The 18,164-nt window shown below is 36.7% G+C and overlaps 1 protein-coding gene across 1 annotated transcript in view; it reads right to left on the minus strand.

Moving 5' to 3' along the window:
• Nucleotides 1-254: 254 nt before the first annotated feature.
• The window catches only part of kmt5aa (lysine methyltransferase 5Aa), a 24,795-nt gene continuing 6,885 nt past the window's right edge, over nucleotides 255-18,164 (minus strand). Inside the window, exons 2-7 of the mRNA XM_017436757.3 lie at nucleotides 14,152-14,302; nucleotides 13,701-14,001; nucleotides 8,377-8,464; nucleotides 8,058-8,117; nucleotides 5,322-5,512; nucleotides 255-2,665 (exon numbers count right to left, since the gene is read on the minus strand). Of these exons, the coding sequence (XP_017292246.1) occupies nucleotides 2,455-2,665; nucleotides 5,322-5,512; nucleotides 8,058-8,117; nucleotides 8,377-8,464; nucleotides 13,701-14,001; nucleotides 14,152-14,302 (1,002 nt within the window). The 3' untranslated portion in view covers nucleotides 255-2,454. The remainder of the gene's footprint in view (nucleotides 2,666-5,321; nucleotides 5,513-8,057; nucleotides 8,118-8,376; nucleotides 8,465-13,700; nucleotides 14,002-14,151; nucleotides 14,303-18,164) is intronic.

The raw sequence follows: 18,164 nt of genomic DNA on the forward strand, positions 1-18,164 counted from the left end.
TCTCAACAAGAGATTACTTTTTTTTTTTTAGAATATGAAATTAAACAAAGAGGCAGCCCTGTGTTGGACCAAAATAATAATCCTATAATAAAAGCTGAACCTATAATTAATCCTAACTAGAGAAATAGAATTTTCTAATAAATGCAGTGGGAACGCTGAATGCCTTGACTGAAATTTGTTAAGGAGTGAAATGTTACACAGAAGCTAAAATTAACAAAACATACTAACTCACTGTTGCCTGAAACACAAATGAGCCCAACCTTTAGACATTTTTTATTACCACAAACACACAATGTAATCTCTTTAAATTCAATCCATGTGGCCAATTAGAGCACCAAATGTTAATTAAAATAGTCCCCAACAAATGCAGAACTGTTTCCCAAAATCCAAACTGAGCAGCTACTTTATGACATTAAAAAATGGTTTTGTTCTTTTGATTGATATCAAAAATATATGTTTGTCTGATCCTTTAAAACTTACTATTTAGACTTTTAACACTTCCAGATGAGTACAGCTGTTAGCTTATATAGATCACTGATTTGTATAAACAAAATAAATGTTAATGATTTTACGGTTCTATAAATTCATATGTAAAGAGAGAAAGTCCTATTTTTAATCATGAAAACATTTAACTGTCAGACCCACAAAGAAAATCCACATAATGCATCTGAAAATTTGTTGTAAAGTGTAAAGAAATTAATAAATAATTATTAAAATTGCTACAAAAAAAAAGAAAAAAAAAAAGAAAAAACACTTTAAAATTGGGAGTAAAATAAAGCCTTCATGGTTGTTTAAACATCTGGCTGAGATCGAAACATCTCTGGTGTTAAAAATCTGAACATTTCACCAAAGTTGGAGAGGCCCTTTTCTGTGTGGCTCAACAGAAACAATTAAATCTGTTTTAACATTTATTTCCTATTCTTTATATTAACAACCTCTGTTTTACAAAAACTGTTCCATTCCAGGATTCCTCTTTTAGAAGGACACATACAGCTGATATTATTGCCTTCCTTACTTTTTCCACTCAGTAATGCTTTCAAATGTCCAGTTCCTGATTGTCATTCAGCTGTTTGGTTTATTTGTATCTTTTTAGGTTTATTCTGAATTTGAAATGCTGTAGATTTGTTGAAATCTTTCATGCCTCATTTTTATTTTTACGTAAGATCGATCTCAAAAATGTTGCAATTTTTTCTCCATAAAACCAAAGAACAATTAAAACTCTGGTTTAAGTAGCTTCAACTCTCAAGGACTGAGAACTTCTGATCCATCCAAAGTTTCCACGTATGATTTGTTATTAAGGAGGTGACACTGTCCGTTGTGTAGTTTGGTTTTATATTTGCTTGTGCCAATAAAACTTAGAGGAGGGCTTATAGTTTTACTTTCTTTTTCTCTGTCCAATCATCACAGCCTGACAAAAAGTCTCTGCAAACTCCTCTTTATGTCCAATGTCTTTCCCCGCCTTTATAATCAAACTGGGACCTGAACGAATCAGCTCTGGGATCTGACAACAGATCAGCTGTGTGGGATAAGTTCAAACGTTGATTTCCTTTCTCTGTGTGCCTGTTGTGTCAAAGAATCCTGCTACAGGGAAATACGAGAAAAAAAAACCCATTGGGTATCCAGAGGAGGAGATGAAGATGAGAGCATCAACTAAAGATCTTTGGGGATCTTCAGGCAGATACAGCAGATTCTTCTGCAACTATTTGCAGAAATTTTCTACATCTGAATTCAAATGTATGTTTTATATTATTAACAAATACATTAAACTCTTAAAAAAAAGAAAAGAAAAAATATATTTATACCAGTTATTCGGAGATGTGCATGTTCAAGCTTGCTTCACATTTCAACATATCACCAAGCGTCAAAACATTTATTAAATTTTGGGGGATTTTTTTTTTTATTGTTGTTTAAAACCTTAAAATGCCAACAAAATCATGAGTGAGGTGAAATTTCCCACATCCACTAACAGTGGCAAGTTGTTCTGGTGATCCACTTGAGGAGAATGTTTCTTTTAAAACAAACAAACAAAAGCCTTTTCATTTGCATCACTAGTTCCTGTTGATCCAAAGGGAGCTCAGGGGCTTTTTTACGTTAAAGTATCACCAAGTAACTGTTTAAAATAAAAAAGAGCAGTTTATAAAAATGCAGAGCGTTAACGACCACCTGCATGCTGTAGAGCCATTGGTCTTCAGGAGTACAAAATGTACAAAAGAAATGTGCTGCAAACCACCAGAATGTTTCAGAGACATATAAATAAAAGTACACAAGTCCAATACAGTTGGACCTCAATGGAAATGTAACAGGTACCCGATCAGCCCTACCTCGTTACCTAACCCCCCTCAGCTTCCTCGGTGTTGCAACAAAAAGGGCACACAAACTGTTTCTAAGGCATTTTTGTACACTAGCTAAAAAAACATTTCCCTTTAATTTTTTTTTGTAGGGACCCCCTCCCCATTAGTACTTGAGCCAAGGGTGAGCAGCAATGGAGGCTTTGCTGCGATCTCCGTAGTCGTAAAGTAACTCCTCGCCCTTGTCGATGTCTCTGGAGGCAACGAGGATGAGGTGAGGAACACCGTTGATGTCATGGAGTTTGGTTTGACAGTTCCCAGTTTTACTGTGGTTTATCAGCCGACCCATTCGACCAGTCTCTTTTGTGGCGTCCACACTGTCAACAGATTTAAAACAAAAAGACACAAACATAATATTTTACTAAATAAAATTAACGGGTTTCAGCAATGTCCTGATGCATGCTCAGTAATCCAGGAAGAGAAATCTAACAAGGCTGATTTAGGCCCTCTGGACGATTACTTCTTAGATGATTTTGGAAAGAATCACAAGTCCTTCCATAAATCACTGAAATATTTAAGGCCCTGTCCTACTATTTTGCCACTTTTGCTGGCATACCTAGAAACGTCTCAGTAAAAGTTACACATCATCCTTTATCCAAAAGACTTCTTCAGTCTCAGAAACTGCAAATAAACTCAGCCTTAAAAGCAGCACCTTCACATATGCCCCTTTTCCACCGGCTCTAAAGGTCCCGGCTCCACTCTACTCTGTTTGCTTTGCGTGCGTTTCCACCGGCATTTTTCCGAGGCCGGTCCCTGCTTTTTTGGTCCTTGCTTCGGAGTAGAGCCAGCCGGGCCGGCCCTGCTTTCGTGGGCGGCGCAAGCTTAGCTCCTGTTCACTCATTGGTCGTGGGTGTGGCCAGATGCAAGCATAAAGAGCAAAGGTAGGAATATAAATTTAGCCGTCTGTAAAGCCTGAAATCTCCGGCAGATTACAGCTGTCCTACTCCGCGCAACAACCGCGGCATCCAGAGCATTTCTTCCACTGCGCCTCTTTTCCTGAAGTCTCAGGAGAATCCCCATAAGTTTAAAAAGAGCAACAACACAGGGCCATCGTTGTCCATAGCTCTTCCGTTGTTTACACAACTTGCGCCAAGTTTCGGTAGCACAACCAAAACTATCTTCTTTTAATAGTTTATTGCTGTTGTTTATAATAAGTTTCACTTCTTACATGAAGTGGGAATTTATGTGCAATGTAAAATTGGAGATATACTCTTTAATCTGTTTAATGGTCATAAATAGCTGAAGAAATGTGGATATATCTGCTGTTATTAGTGTTTATTTCCTGTTACTTCCTGTATGACACAGTCCTGATCATGCATTTCTTCACTTCCAGGAGGTGGTGAGTTTAAAAAAAACCATTAAGACATTTTGAAGTGGGGTTTTGTGAAATGGCTCTTTGATAGGCTTCAGTTTGGAGTAAAGGAGTTTATTTCTGAATGGATTGGTGAGCAGGGCCAGAATCAAAGTTGATTAAAACAACTACAGTCTGAAAGGTTTTATAGCAGTTTATGTGAATCCTGTTTTGTAAATCTTTACATTGTCTTCAATTTCACATTACACTGTTATTTACATTATGCAGTTATATACATAGAATTGTAGACAAGTTATTTATATAGCTTATTAGACAAAATATCACCAGGGTTACTGGTTCAAACAGCAGTGGCTCATTAACGCAGGTCCAGTGCAGCCTGAAGCTTTTCCAGTCAGAATATTGTAGTTTTTCTGGAAAATTGTGTAATTGTGTAATTCAATGTTCCTGGAATGTAAAAGCTTTTAAAACTGCTATGAAATCTTTGAGACTGGGGTTGTCTTAATACAGCAGTAAGCCCTTTTTGTCTTGGCCCCTCTCAGACTAGCCGTTAGCTCTTCAAATGGAGGACATTACAGAGCTGTCTACATCAGGTGAGAAATTAATTGTTTATTACACAAAAAACAATTTTATACATATTTATAGACTTAAAAACTCCACCTTACTGTGAAAAGTCTCTTATAAGTTGTGTGAACTGACAAAAAAAAAACTAAATTAGCTGACACTAGGTTTAAAAATGAGTTGTGCAACAAATCTATTATTTAGGTTGAAAAAGAATTAAATAATGATTATACAAGAAAAAATCTAACAACGAGCACTTTCCATTCACACATAGGGACAATTTATAGTTCCCAGTTACCCTTACATGCATGTTTTTGATCTGTGGGAGGAAACCAGAGTAAACCCCCGTCTGCACAGGGAGAACATGCACCCTCCACCCAGAAAGCTCTAACCACTGTACCGCCCATACTATCCATCTAACACAGGGGTTCCCAAAGATTTTCTTCTGGGCCCCCCTATGGATTACAATAAAATCCCCCCCACACAAAAAAAAAATCAACAACCAACGTTGTTCAACCAGACATAAACCTAAACTCATATTTTGTTTTCAAACTCCACTGAAGTTTATTTCACACTTCAGGTTGCAACAAAACAAACTACAAACCATCTTTACAGTGAAACTCTTTTGTGTAACTGTTTTTTCTTTTTTCATTCATCCATACCGCTTCCCGCTATTAAAAAAAAAAAAAAANAAAAGAGGACCATCAGCCTAATGACCGATTGTTAGGGCCCTGATGGCTGCTTGCTATTCACAGAGGAGGTAATACTTGCAATAACAGCATTGTAGGAGGGGGACAGTTGGACAAGGAGGCCTCCGCCCCTGTTTAATGATGGACAGGGTCTCTTCACAAAGATGGCTTACTTTACTCTTCTCTCAAACCAACGTTCCTCTCTATCAAGGATGTGCACATCTTCATCGCTGAAAGAGTGACCACTGGCCTACAATGTTGTTATTGCGAATACCTCAGTAACTTTTACTGAGATGTTTCTAGGTATGCCAGCAAAAGTAGCAAAATAGTAGGACAGGGCTTTAAACATTTCAGTGATTTATGGAAGAACTTGTGATTCTTTCCAAAAGAAAATGGATAAATTATTTTTCCTACCAGAATGTTTTGCAGAGGTACTGGAAGTAGTACATGTAGCAGCCTGTGGCAGGATTCTCAGCATACTCAGCCTCCCTCTTCTTTGCATCAGTGATCTGCAGCAGGTCTCCATGATATTCCACCACATAATCACCTTTCTGGAAACACCTAGTGGCAAACACGGCCCTCCCCTTTCCTTCTATATGCTGAACCTACAAAACAAGAAGGTCTCTACTGTCGTCAAATGGTAACATAGGTGCTGCTTTTTTATCTTTATCGTTTGCATTAAAATGCTCCTTAAAACTTCTGTTTCCATCAAGGTGTTGACAGAAATTGAAAACTTTTTTAAAACAAACTTTTTAGAGGAATTTATCCCCCTTGCACTTTTGTATATTTTGTCCTATTACAGCCACAAACTTCGCAGTATTTGGGATAGACCAACACAAAGTAGCACATAATTGTGAAGTTGAAGTAAAATGATCTGTGGCTTTCAAATCTTTTTACAAATAAAAATCTGAAAAGTGTGGCATGCATTTGTATTCACCCCCTTTACTCTGATACCTTGAACTTTAACTTCTGACGTCATTTATTCAGTAAATAGAGTCCATCTGTGCATAATTTAATTTTAGTGTGAATCCAGCTGCACTGTGAAGGCGTCAGAGGTTTGTTACAGAACATTAAAGATCAAACCAGACAAGTCAGGGACAAAGGCTGTGAACATCTCACAGAGGTCTGCACTGCACAACTGCAAACTTACCAAGAGTTGACCATCCACCTAAACTGACAGGCTGAGCAAGGAGAGGATTATTCTGAGAATCAGCCAAGAAGCTCCTGGTAACTCTGGAGGAGCTGAGAGATCCATAGCTCAGGTGGGACAATCTGTCCACAGGACAACTATTAGATTACGTTCACATCACAGGTCTTAATGCTCAATTCCAATATTTGCTCAGAGCCAATTTTGCTTGTGGTTGTTCTCATTATAATTTAAATGCAACCTCCATCAGACTCCAGTGTGAACAGTCTATGGACCTGAAGCAACCCAAGAAGAAAGCAATAAAAAGTCCTGTTTGCAGTTTGTCACAAGCCTTGTAGGAAAACAGCAAAAACATTAAAGAATCTGCTCTGCTCAGATTAAACCAAACACTGTACCTCACCCTGAACTCACCATCCCCACTGTGAAACATGGTGGTGGCAGTGGGGAGGCTTTTCTCCTGCAGGACAGGAAAGCTAGTCAGAGTTGATGGAAAGATGTACCGTATTTTCCAGACTATAAGGCGCACTTAAAAGCCTACAATTTTCTCAAAAAACGAGAGTGCTCCTTATAATCCAGAGCGCCTTATAGATGTAAGAAGTCATTATGTTTTAATACAACTTTGGTAAACTACAAAGCAGCACCTCTTGCAGCATTAAGGCTCAGTTATAGTCACGCAGGGCTCTGGGCATGGCGTGGACCTGAGCGAGCGGTAGAGGCGTTTATACTTGACGCTTACATCGGTGCAGTATCCTCCCATGAGTTTTGAACCATTTGATTATGTTTGTGATCTCTCATAGAGGGCTCATATAAATGCTGATACAGGCGAACCAGCTCCGCTAGAGCAGAGAAATCTTCCATTCTGAAGGGAGCGCCGCACGCATGGTCTGTGCAAAATTACAAAAAGTGGGAGGTGCACAACGATGCGCCTTATAGTCCGGTGCGCTTTATAAATGACAAAAGTTCAAAAATGGACCATTCATTGACACTGCGTCTTATAATTCAGTAAGCCCTATAGTGCGGAAAATATGGTAGCTAAATACAAGACAATCTTGTAAGAAAACCTGATAGAGGCTACAAAAGACTTGAACTAAGGTGAAGGTTCAGCTTCCAGCTGGACATGGAACTGAAACATCCATCCAGAGCTACAGTGGAATGGTTTACAGTAAAGCATATTCATGTGTTAGAATGGTTTAGTCAGAGTCCAGACCTAAATCCAACTGAGAATCTGTGGCAAGACTTGAAAACTGCTGTTCACAGACACTCTTCATCCAATCTGACTGAACTGAGCTGGTTTACAAAGAACAATGCACAACAATTCCCATCTGTAGATGTGCAAACCTGGTAGAGACAAACTCCAAAAGACTGGCATCTGAAACTGCAGTGAACAGTGGTTCTACAAAGTACCGAGTCAAGGGAAATGAATATAAGTGAACGCCACACTTTTCAGATTTTCATTTGTAAAAAAAACTTATATTTTCCTTCATTTTTCTTCCACCTCACAATTAGGTGCTACTTTGTGTTGGTTTATAATATAAAATCCCAGTAAAATACTTTAAAGTTTGTGGTTGTAATGAGACAAAATATGGAAAAGTTCAAAGGGGACAAAGACTTTTTCTGGCTGCTGTTTGTTTATATGAAGTATGTTTTTATGTGCATACTGAGAATATAAACAAATTTGGTGAATTTGTTTTTAAACCATTTACTGGCATGGATAATCTGTATTAATCTTTGAAGAGAATAAACTTGACTGATACAAACATAAAAGACTAATCACAACATATTGCATTTTCTGGAAGCTTAGAACAAAGTTTACTTAGAACTGCACCCTAAATAAATATGGTAAGTGTTGTTAACTCACATTTTCCAATCACAACTTTAATCAAACCCACCAACCCCCCAAATTCTATATGGAATAACAAGGGAAGCAGAGTCATATTATGAAAAATACCATGACAACATCACAGAGTGTAATGTTTTAATACAGTGTGTCCTGCAGACGTTACCTCCATTCCCTCCTCTATGCCATTTGTGATGAGGTCGTCTATCAGCTTCTTTTGTTCACACTGGTGACAAAAACACAGCATGACATTAGTAACAAAGACAAGACCCATGTCTTCTCTATTATACTTATTAAAAATTCCAAACAACCCGAGCTGAGTATACAATCAGCAGCTTTTCTTTTACTAACATGGAACCTAAATCACAAATAAATTCAAAAGCCCACAATTTCCAGAAGTAAATTCAAAAACTCAGCAGTTAAACCTGACTCCCCCCCATGTATCTGGTCAGAATAAGTTTGTAGGGAAAGTAATTTTCTCTCACCTTGAGTTCTGTTTTACTTTTTCTTGAGCTTCGTCTGATTGGGAAAAAGTCAGTAACCTTTCTGTTCTGAGAGTTTTTTCCTTTTGCCCTGTGACATAAACAAGAAAATACAAACAACTGTCACACTGTTTGGACATGTTAAACACTGAATAAATAAATTAAATTAACATTACATTTGGTGCCTGGATTTTGACCTTATTGCTTCTCACATGGAAAACAAACAAGTCAAATGTACCCCCTAAAAAACCTCAGAGCACACAGATGGGATGGCTGTGTGTTTTACACCACCTAAATACATCTTCATGATTAAATTACAGATCTCACACTGTGTTTAAAAGTGTGTGTTAATGAGTCACATGAGTGGATCTGCAACAATTCATTAGTTGATAAGTTAGTCACTAACACCTACTCAGTATACTGTCTGATGTTTGGTCATTTTAAAACAAACTGCTAAAAATGTGTTTTTTCCTAAACTCAAATTTGAGAATTTACTCCATTTTATTATAGGTCTGTTAACACAGGACAGTAAATATCAAAGCTTTAAGTTCTGGAAATGTTTGACTAGTATTTCTCCACAATAAAACTGTAAGAAATACTAGTCAAAAACTCTCCAGAAGTGGATGATTAATTATTGGACAAAACATAAAAGCGGCAGAACTGTATCCAACAAGAATACAGCCAATGGTACATTATATGCATGTTAGTAAATTGTCAAAGCAATGAATTAATTTCATCACACAACATTTCTGAATGTGTGTGTCTATACATGACACTGTGTGTGTGAGGGGGTCAATTTTCACTGATAATGACATTATTCATGGTGTAAATCAACAAACAGTTTAAATAAAAAACATGTAAGAACATGAAAGAGCCGCTATCAGCTGCAATGAGAAGAACTTACCTGGCCTATCTAAACAGTTTTATAATCGTAGTAGACTACTTCACAAGTACCACTCAAGATTTCTTTGGTGAAGTGGTCTTAATAAAATAGGATTCAATGTGGAGCCATAGTCTGATGACAATTTCTATCCTAAACATTTGCGGAGTTACACCATGGAAAACTTTCTGTGTCCCATTTTATGGGTGGAGAGATGGGCACAATCTAGGGAACAAAGGGGTTTGACACTTTATGTTACTAGGATGTCAAGTGTAGGCAGGGTTTAAAATAAAAAAAGGAGGTCACATGTGACCCCGTGACTTTGAAATCAATAAGCATCATCTTGACACATGAGGTGTCCAGCTGTGCAGTTTGACATTACTAGGTTACAGGGCTGCAGTGTTAGACAAGCTTTTCACAGTGTTCCTCCTGTGACTAACTATAAAGTGTTGTTAATTTGGAGTTTGTACAAGAAACTGTTCTCAGACAGACTGATGGATACACTATTCCAGATCAAGCTGAGTGCTTTGAATAGTTATATGAATGTTTTTTTTAAAAAAAAAAATCACAAAGTATACAGAAGTAGTCTGATTGCAAAAAAAAGTGTGGAAGAAGCTATAACCTGTGGCCAAATTGATGGAATCACCACCCTTGGAGGATTTTTATTTCAACTGTTTAACTTCAAATAAAAAAATTAATCACAGACGTGTCACAAAACTATATTTTTTTTAAATCCCAACCTTCAGGCATTAATAAACAATAAAAAAGAAAGAAATATAATTGTTGTAATCAGTCACAATCACTTGTGGTTAAGGAAAGCTGTAAAAGGGAAGCATACTGGTAAACCAAGGAAGACATCAAAGCGCCAAGATTAAATCTTAAAGCTAAGTCCTGAAAACAGAAAATACACAACAAATCAAATGAGAAACAAGTGGGCGGAAACTGGAATCAATGAACTGTAGGAAAGTGCCTAAAAGAAATGGGATTTACATACAGACAGTCAAATGAGAGCCATCGTTAACACCAAAACAAATTCATGAAATGTGCAAATTTCCACAGTCATTGATGATCTGGGCCTACATGACAGGTAAAGACACAGGGAGACATCTTCAATAAATGCCAAAGTCTACACTGAACTTCCTGATTCCATCAGCTGGAAGGAGGTTTGGTGATGATGACTCCATTTTTCAAGATGATAATGCATCTTGCCATAGGGCAAAGGACATGACAACTTTCCTTCAAGAAAGACATATAATGTCAATAGAATGGCCTGCAGATAGTCGGGATCTCAATCCAGTTGAAATAAAGAAAATGTTTGATGACAAGAATCCAACTTGCTAAGCTGCCGGAGAGAGAGTGGGAATTAGATTGATGAAAAATACTGTTTGTCATTAGTTAGGTCCATGTCTCAGAGATTTCAAGCTGTTATAAAAGTGATGCAACAAAGTACTAATGGTGCAGTGTTTTTCTCATGATTCCATATTTGTTCCAGAAATTTGACTGTTTCCATATTTAATTCCTTTATCACATTTTACAATTAAATATATTCTTCGTTTTGTACCTCAGTATGAAGATGATGGTTCGATACAGTTTGGTACAACAGGAAAAACAAACAAATGCGAATGCTATATTTTTTTATTTACCGTATCTTCAGCACTATAAGACGCAGTGTCAATGAATGGTCCATTTTGGAACTTTTGTCATATATAAATCGCACCGGACTACAAGGCACATAGTCGTGCACCTCACACTTTTTGTACCTTCAGGCGCTGCGCTCCGTTCAAAATGGACGATTTCTTTGCTCTAGCTGAGCTGGTTCGCCTGTATCAGCATTTATATGAGCCCTCTATGAGAGATCACAAAGATAATCAAATGGTTTAAAACTGATGGGAGGATACTGCACCGATGTAAGCGTCAAGTATAAACGCCTCCACCGCTCGCTCAGGTCCACGCCATGCCCAGAGCCCTGCGTGACTATAACTGAGCCTTAATGCTGCAAGAGGTGCTGCTTTGTAGTTTACCAAAGTTGTACTAAAACATTATGACTTCTTACATACATAAGGTGCTCCGGATTATAAGGAACACTGTCGTTCTTTGAGAAAATTGAAGGCTTTTAAGTGCGCCTTATAGTTCGGAAAATATGGTACTTGATCTAAAAAAGCAACAGAAACTAACTACAACAATTATATTTCTTTTTTTATTGTTCCCTCATCCCAGAAGGTTGTCTTTTAAATAACAATAGTTTTATGGCATGTTTGTAATTAGGCCTGGCCATTAGGAAGCACTGGAGTGCATGGCAAAGTGTTTAATTTTGATACAAAATTTAAAAATTAAAAGAACGTCCTCCAAGAATGGTGAGTTCATATTTTTTTGCCAGGAGTTGTATAAACAGGAAGAAAGTGTGAACGTTGAATCAGAATTCACTGCACCTCAGAAGTATTAGGTCAACAATCGTTTTCTGATAAGCAAACTCACAGCAGCAGTTAAATATTTTACCTAACTTCAGAAAGAAAGTTAATAAAACACAGTTTGGTTAATGTTTTATATCAAGTTGAAAAATTGGGGAAGTGTAGATTTGTCCCCCCCAATAAATCAATGAAGGAAACTGTGTATTTAAACAATGTAAATATAAAAAGTTGGCTTCCGATTCTAGCTTCTGATTCGGGAAATGGCTAAAGGGCGATTCCACGTAATTTTTCACTACCTTCAGCACCTTTAATTTTTTCTAGATAAAAAAAAAAAACTACAATACCTAGACACTTCAAACCTGGACTGGATTATTCTAAACACATAACTGAATAATTAAAACCAAGATTGGGATTTGTGAAACCTTCCTCTGATTTGTGAAACTTCATCAAAGGGCCATTTCACTGGCCAATAGAGGTTCATTAAAGGTGCTGAAGGTAGTGAAACAATAAGTGGAGCCATTTCCCAAATCGGAAGCTAGAACAGAAGCCAACTTCAGCTTCGTTTCTGTTAAGTCACGATAAACCAGCTATGAAGCCATTTTTTATTTACTTGGTATACTGCGGCTATCTTAATAGCTAATTTTGATTTATGTGGTGTAACACAGCAGTTTATCAGATTCCAGCATTTTAGTCAAAGCAAGCTGGCAAATATCTCGATCATATTTAGCTCCCTAAGAGTTTGAAACGTGGGGGGGGGGCGTTGCAAGTGCCTGAAGAGCCGAAGGAGAGGAGAGACAGAGCAGAGAAAAGAAAGAAGCTGCCTTTATCTAACAACTTAAACGTACAGCCTTTTAAAATAACAAAATAAAATGTGAATATTTTTCTAGAAAAACCTTGGTTCTCTGAGTATTAGTTTAAGTTATGAAACCCACCTACTTGCAGGTTAATTAGTTAAATCTCTTTATAAACAGCTTCCAGAATGTTATTTTGTTTGAACTATTTTTATTAAATGCCTTAATTCATAAGAAAATTACTGACACTATTGTACTGATTAATATTACTTTTAAGAGTACTAAATACATGCCACTTAAATCAATATTCTTACTGATTATTCTGTATTGTATATGCATGCAGTTCGGATAAGCCTCCCTCTGTACATTTTGCATTACATTTCACTGTAACTTTGCTGACCTCCCAAAATTGTTCTTAAGAAATGTTCTTGTTTACTGTCCCCCCAATAATGGGATGGGATTTATGCTCTTGCTCTTGGGTAGCATTTTTCAGCTTGTTCTCAGGTAGAAAATGACACTGACATTTTGCCTCAAGTTCTGTTTAACCTCAGGCAAAAAACAATAGGTATCACCAATACTCAGTCAGTTTGATAGATATTGTGCTAGAATTTGTTGTGGTAGTAGCTTATAGTCATTCACAACATACTCTGAGCATGACATCTTGTGATATTGCATGAGATCACACAACGTTATTTTCAAGGTTTGACTGAAACAGCTACATCTCCCTCATTTATTATCTTTAGATGATCTTTGTCCAGAACCCTGGAATTAAAGACAGACAAAGAATGCTAGACCTTTAATTATTGTTTAAAATTGTAATTTGTTTTTTTTTTCAATCCGTCTACGATCTGTAAAAGAAGTTCTACAGAACTTTAACTGATATTGAAATTTTTGGTTGTTTGGAAACTTTGTTGAGGTTTTTGAATGTTTATCACAGGCTTTGGTGGATTAAATCAATCATCTAAAAACATGCCTGTTAGGCTGCCTTCAGGCCCAGGCCTCCCTTGAAAAAGGGATCTCAGTGGGATTTCCCTGGTTAAATAAAAGTTTAATAAATAAATCTTACCATCATATTTACTAAAACACATTCTTATAAAAGTCTTTGCACACCCAAAACAAAATCTAAACTTAATGTTGATAGTCTGAGGTGTACCCTCACATTTTCAGACTGTATGACTCAGCTGTTCTGCTGGTATGTGATGGTGTGACATAAAAGTGCATGAGTAATGTGAATCAGAACATGCATACGTTCCCCGTGTGGATCTCTTTCCTGTGACCTTGGCACGGGCTCCTCTCCTCTGGTGGCTATAGAGCATGCTGCCGTTGTTGTTGTTGATGTTGGCGTGGAGAGGAGTGTGTGATAAGCTGTTACCGAGGGGCATGGGGGGCTCAGGAGGGGAGCGAAGGCAGACCTGTGTGCAGTGGAGCTGCGGAGGCGGCAACTGTTCGGTAGACCAGCAGGCTGAGTGCTGACTGGAGTTACTCTCTCTCTCTGTGAAATCAGCCTTACAGTCTTTCTGTGTGGTGCTTATGGGATCTGTTGTCCTGCCTGGAAGGAAGAAGAGTGAACAGACATTTAGGGGCTCGTTAAACGCTGTGTGTGGACAAAAAGCTGAAACAATAAAAGCTTTTATGGATTCACAGAAAACATTTGACACGCCTGAGGAAAGTTTTGTCAGGTTGCAGTGATGGTACTCACTCTCTGCCTGACTTGGAGCATCGCTCTGCAGGGAGCAGACAGGAGAGCACTTTCCCTCCTGTGTCAGCCTGAAGCTCATTTTTTCATTGTGAACTGATTTGGACTTGGTGCAGCCTAAAACTGTGACTGAATGAGGGCTGCAGATACGTTCCTGTGAAAGAAAAGAGTAGGTTAGAGCTTTGTAAAGAACTTTTACTGAATCGGATGTGCAGCAGTAAAAAAAAAAACAATGATTTTAGGTGAGATTAGCTATTAGAACTATAACTTCAAAGACTCATTTGTTGCTCTTCCTCCAAATGCTCCTACAAATTAAATTAAAAATACCACAACTCAGTCATTACCAGACCATTTTAAACAAGTTTTTTGTTCTTCCAGATCATTTCAAAACACGACAATTAATGCACTAGAAGTGACTCAGTTGGTATAATTTATATTAGCTGTGTATTAAATCATATTTAGGTCAAATAAAAATATGACTTTTGTGGTTATTTTAATGGATGCTAAAGAGGCCAACAACAACAATTCATTAAAGACGCATACATGTGCCTCCAGAACAAAGAAAACAGAATTACACCTTTGGACAGATGAAATCAGAATGTCAGGGGCAGCGGGATAAAGTTTGAGGTGTTACAGGATTCGCTCTCAGACAAATACAGCAAAGCTCTTTGGACACTTTCAAAGCGCAGACGCTCAGTGATGCTAAACACACTGAAGGTAACAGAATATTCTGAATCACCTGACCTGAACCAAGTTAAACAGCATTTTACTGCTGAAAAGAAAACTGAAAGCAGTCATGACTCCAATGGATCCTTAAAAAGTAATAAAAATAACATATTTATAGTTATGATAATTATACCATTTATAACTAAGCCCTAAAAGTAATGTTTAAAAATGAGTCAGTTCTTTACTTATTGATAAAAAATATTTTGGTAGCACTTTATAATGACTACACCTTATTTAGCCATATTTAATCATTAATAAATGATTAATTAACAGTGAAAACATCAATAATTAAGGATGATTCATACGTAATAGGCTATAAACACATTTATTAATGCTTTACCCATAAAAGCTAATTACTTCCAAAACAACATGCTCATTCTTTATTAATATTTAATAACTCATGAATTAAGTATTCTATATATTGTGTGTATATGTATGTAAATGCTCATATAAATGTACTTTTACATCATGTGTTAGACATGTATTAATGATTAGAGAATGTTTGAACTGACTAAATACTTATCCTGTGCATAAATAATTAAATGTGTAAATAAGGTGTAGGTATTATAAAGTGCTACCATTCATTTCATTCTACATGTTTAGGTAAAGATCGGCTTGAACTTTAATTTAATTTTGACTGTTTCATTTCAAGGTGCTGTTAGTCTTTTGCAAACGTAGTCTAAATCAAAACCAAAACTGAATGATTAGTACCAGTTCAATAAACCAAAATACAGTGGCTTAAAATAATAATAAAAAGATTTTCAAAAGGCAATCAACCATACCTATAAATACTTTATCAATTACCAAGTAGGAAAAATAAGGTGCAGCAGCAGCTGCTACAACCACCATATTGTACTGTTTTAAGTAATATAATCTTTACATATTATTTTTAAGTGTACAAGTTCTTCTAAATGAACAATAATATAAGATAAGCAACCAGTGTTATGCTTGGTTAACTTAAAAATGCATACTGGTCAACATTTTAAAATAAGCTATTCAACTTTGGCTAACACAAAAACAGCTATAACTCTGTCAATTCTACAGAAATTGAGATGAAATTTGATGTGGTAGTAGCTGAGGGTCATTTACAGCACATCCTGAGCCACAGCTGGTCCCAGATGAAAATAACAGCAGGGGGCGCCCAAGAGCACTTAACTACCCACAGAAACATGTTTACAGTGTTTAATCTGCATTAAGTTTGGCTGGTGGAGTGTTGTCCAGAGCAGCTCAGACCTCCTTACATCTGTGGTCTGGTACTGAGAACAAAAGCTGTAAAAGGTTTGTTTTAAGATTATTCTGTTTGCCTTCTGGTTTTTGTTCTGATGTGAAAGTTCTATAGTTTCCATGCAGCTTGTTGGTTTTGTGTCCTCGTTGAGCACCACATTTAGTTGTTCATTATTTCAGGTTTTATGTAGATTGTGTATTTTCTTTCCTTTTCTTTAACTGTGAGGAAGTGGTGACTAAAATTTTATGTGACTGAAAAGTTATAATAAGTTTCAAAAAAGCAAAAAGGTGTTTGAAACTTATATGTTTTATAATATAGTAACATTCCAGATTATTTTACCATCTTTTTCTATTATTATTGTTTTCTCCCTTGTGGGAACGGTTTTCAAAAGGAGAGTAAATTTAGAGACAGTCTTTCTTGTTATCAGATTTTCTCCCTGTAAACTGTGTCTAAAACCCATCTGACTGGTCTACAGTACAGTTTGTAGTCTCAGCTGCTTTTATGATTCTGGTTTTCTTGTCTGAGTGCAGAAACTGTTTCCTATCTCTGAATTCCTCTACATAAGTTTCATTTTATCTCCTGAATAACAGCCCGAGTATTTATGGGTTTTATGTACAATCCACATTTTAAATAACTTTTATTCTTTTTGAAAAAAATATTATCTAAGTTAGTGCAGTAGCTCATTACTGTTGTTGTTTTGAAGTAGCCTAAAATACCTTGTTACTGTGTAGGCTTCTCATTCAGGAAACAATTTAATTAGACTATCAAAAGTTTCTATTTTTCGCCTTTCTGCATGGGAAGTTCAATTTAATTGTAGAAACAAGGAAAACTACTGACAGCTGTGACCAGCAGGAAACAGGATCATGTAAAATGACTGATGTGATCGTCAAAGAAAACAATCTGGCAATTTAAGGAATTAACTGTTAAACCAGGTTTGATAAATCTACAATCTGTGACGTAGAAACAATATTTTTTTAAATAAAAAAAACAAACATATTAGCGGTGCAGTTGTTCCAAGTGAGAAATGGGATTAACAGGAAGGGGGCGCCAAAATGAAATTTAGCTTAGGTCCCTTTCAACCTTGGACCGGCCCTGCTCTGAGCTTGATAGTGGCAATTTAATTTATTTCTAGGAGTCTTTGAGCACCCCTAATAAATAAATAAAATATCATCCCAACTTTGTGAGGCAGCTTTATTCACAAACCTTATTTTTACCTAAATTGTTTTCAGAGACAGAAAAAACTGTCCCAAACTAATGTAAAGGATGGTGCTTAGCTGTTTTGACAAAATATGTGAATTTAGATTTCTTCTAAATAACAGGCTGTTGTTTCACTAAAGACAAGCGGTCTGTATCCAATCAGCAGCTCTTTTCTCACATCAAACTTGTTAAATGTTTGAGGTGGAGGAGGGTTAAGGTGAGATACAGGAAAATACAGACTTTATAACTGCTCCAGCAAAACTTATTAACCTATGAATTTAAAAAGACTGCACGGAGACACAGGCGGCTATTCGTGGCTGTGACTGTTTCACTCGGTTTAATAAACGTGTGTGTTACCTCTCCCCACATTAAAACTAAACCGTTGTTATTTGTAGTTTGAATATACATACATACAAAACAACCTGAGGAAATGTGTAAATAGTCTATCCTATGTGAAATGATCACGTAAACAATAAAGTCACAAACCAAAGGTTTGATTTTGTTATATTAGTCAGTCAATAATGTTCTTTTCAGATGAAAAAAAATTAAAAATTATAATCAAATAATTTTTTTTAAAATACATAAATACAAAAGTATCTCTTCGTTTTTAAAAAAGGGGAATGTCAGAAAAAAATATTGTGTGTTCTTACTATGTTGTCGAACTAATTTTATAACTATTATATATATATATAGGAGAGAAGTGAGCCAACTGTCAGAGATCCAAAGAGGTGCAACAAAAAAAAGACCAGTACCCAAGAAGTACGACCAGATGCCCATGCCTGAAGCACTTGAAACTGCCAAACAAAGACTCCAAGCCTTGGCCAGCCGCCTAAAGAGATACACAAGAGAGAATGAAGCCAGGAGAATT

The sequence above is a fragment of the Kryptolebias marmoratus genome, linkage group LG14, assembly GCF_001649575.2.
Source record: "Kryptolebias marmoratus isolate JLee-2015 linkage group LG14, ASM164957v2, whole genome shotgun sequence".
Taxonomy (NCBI): Eukaryota; Metazoa; Chordata; class Actinopteri; order Cyprinodontiformes; family Rivulidae; genus Kryptolebias; species Kryptolebias marmoratus.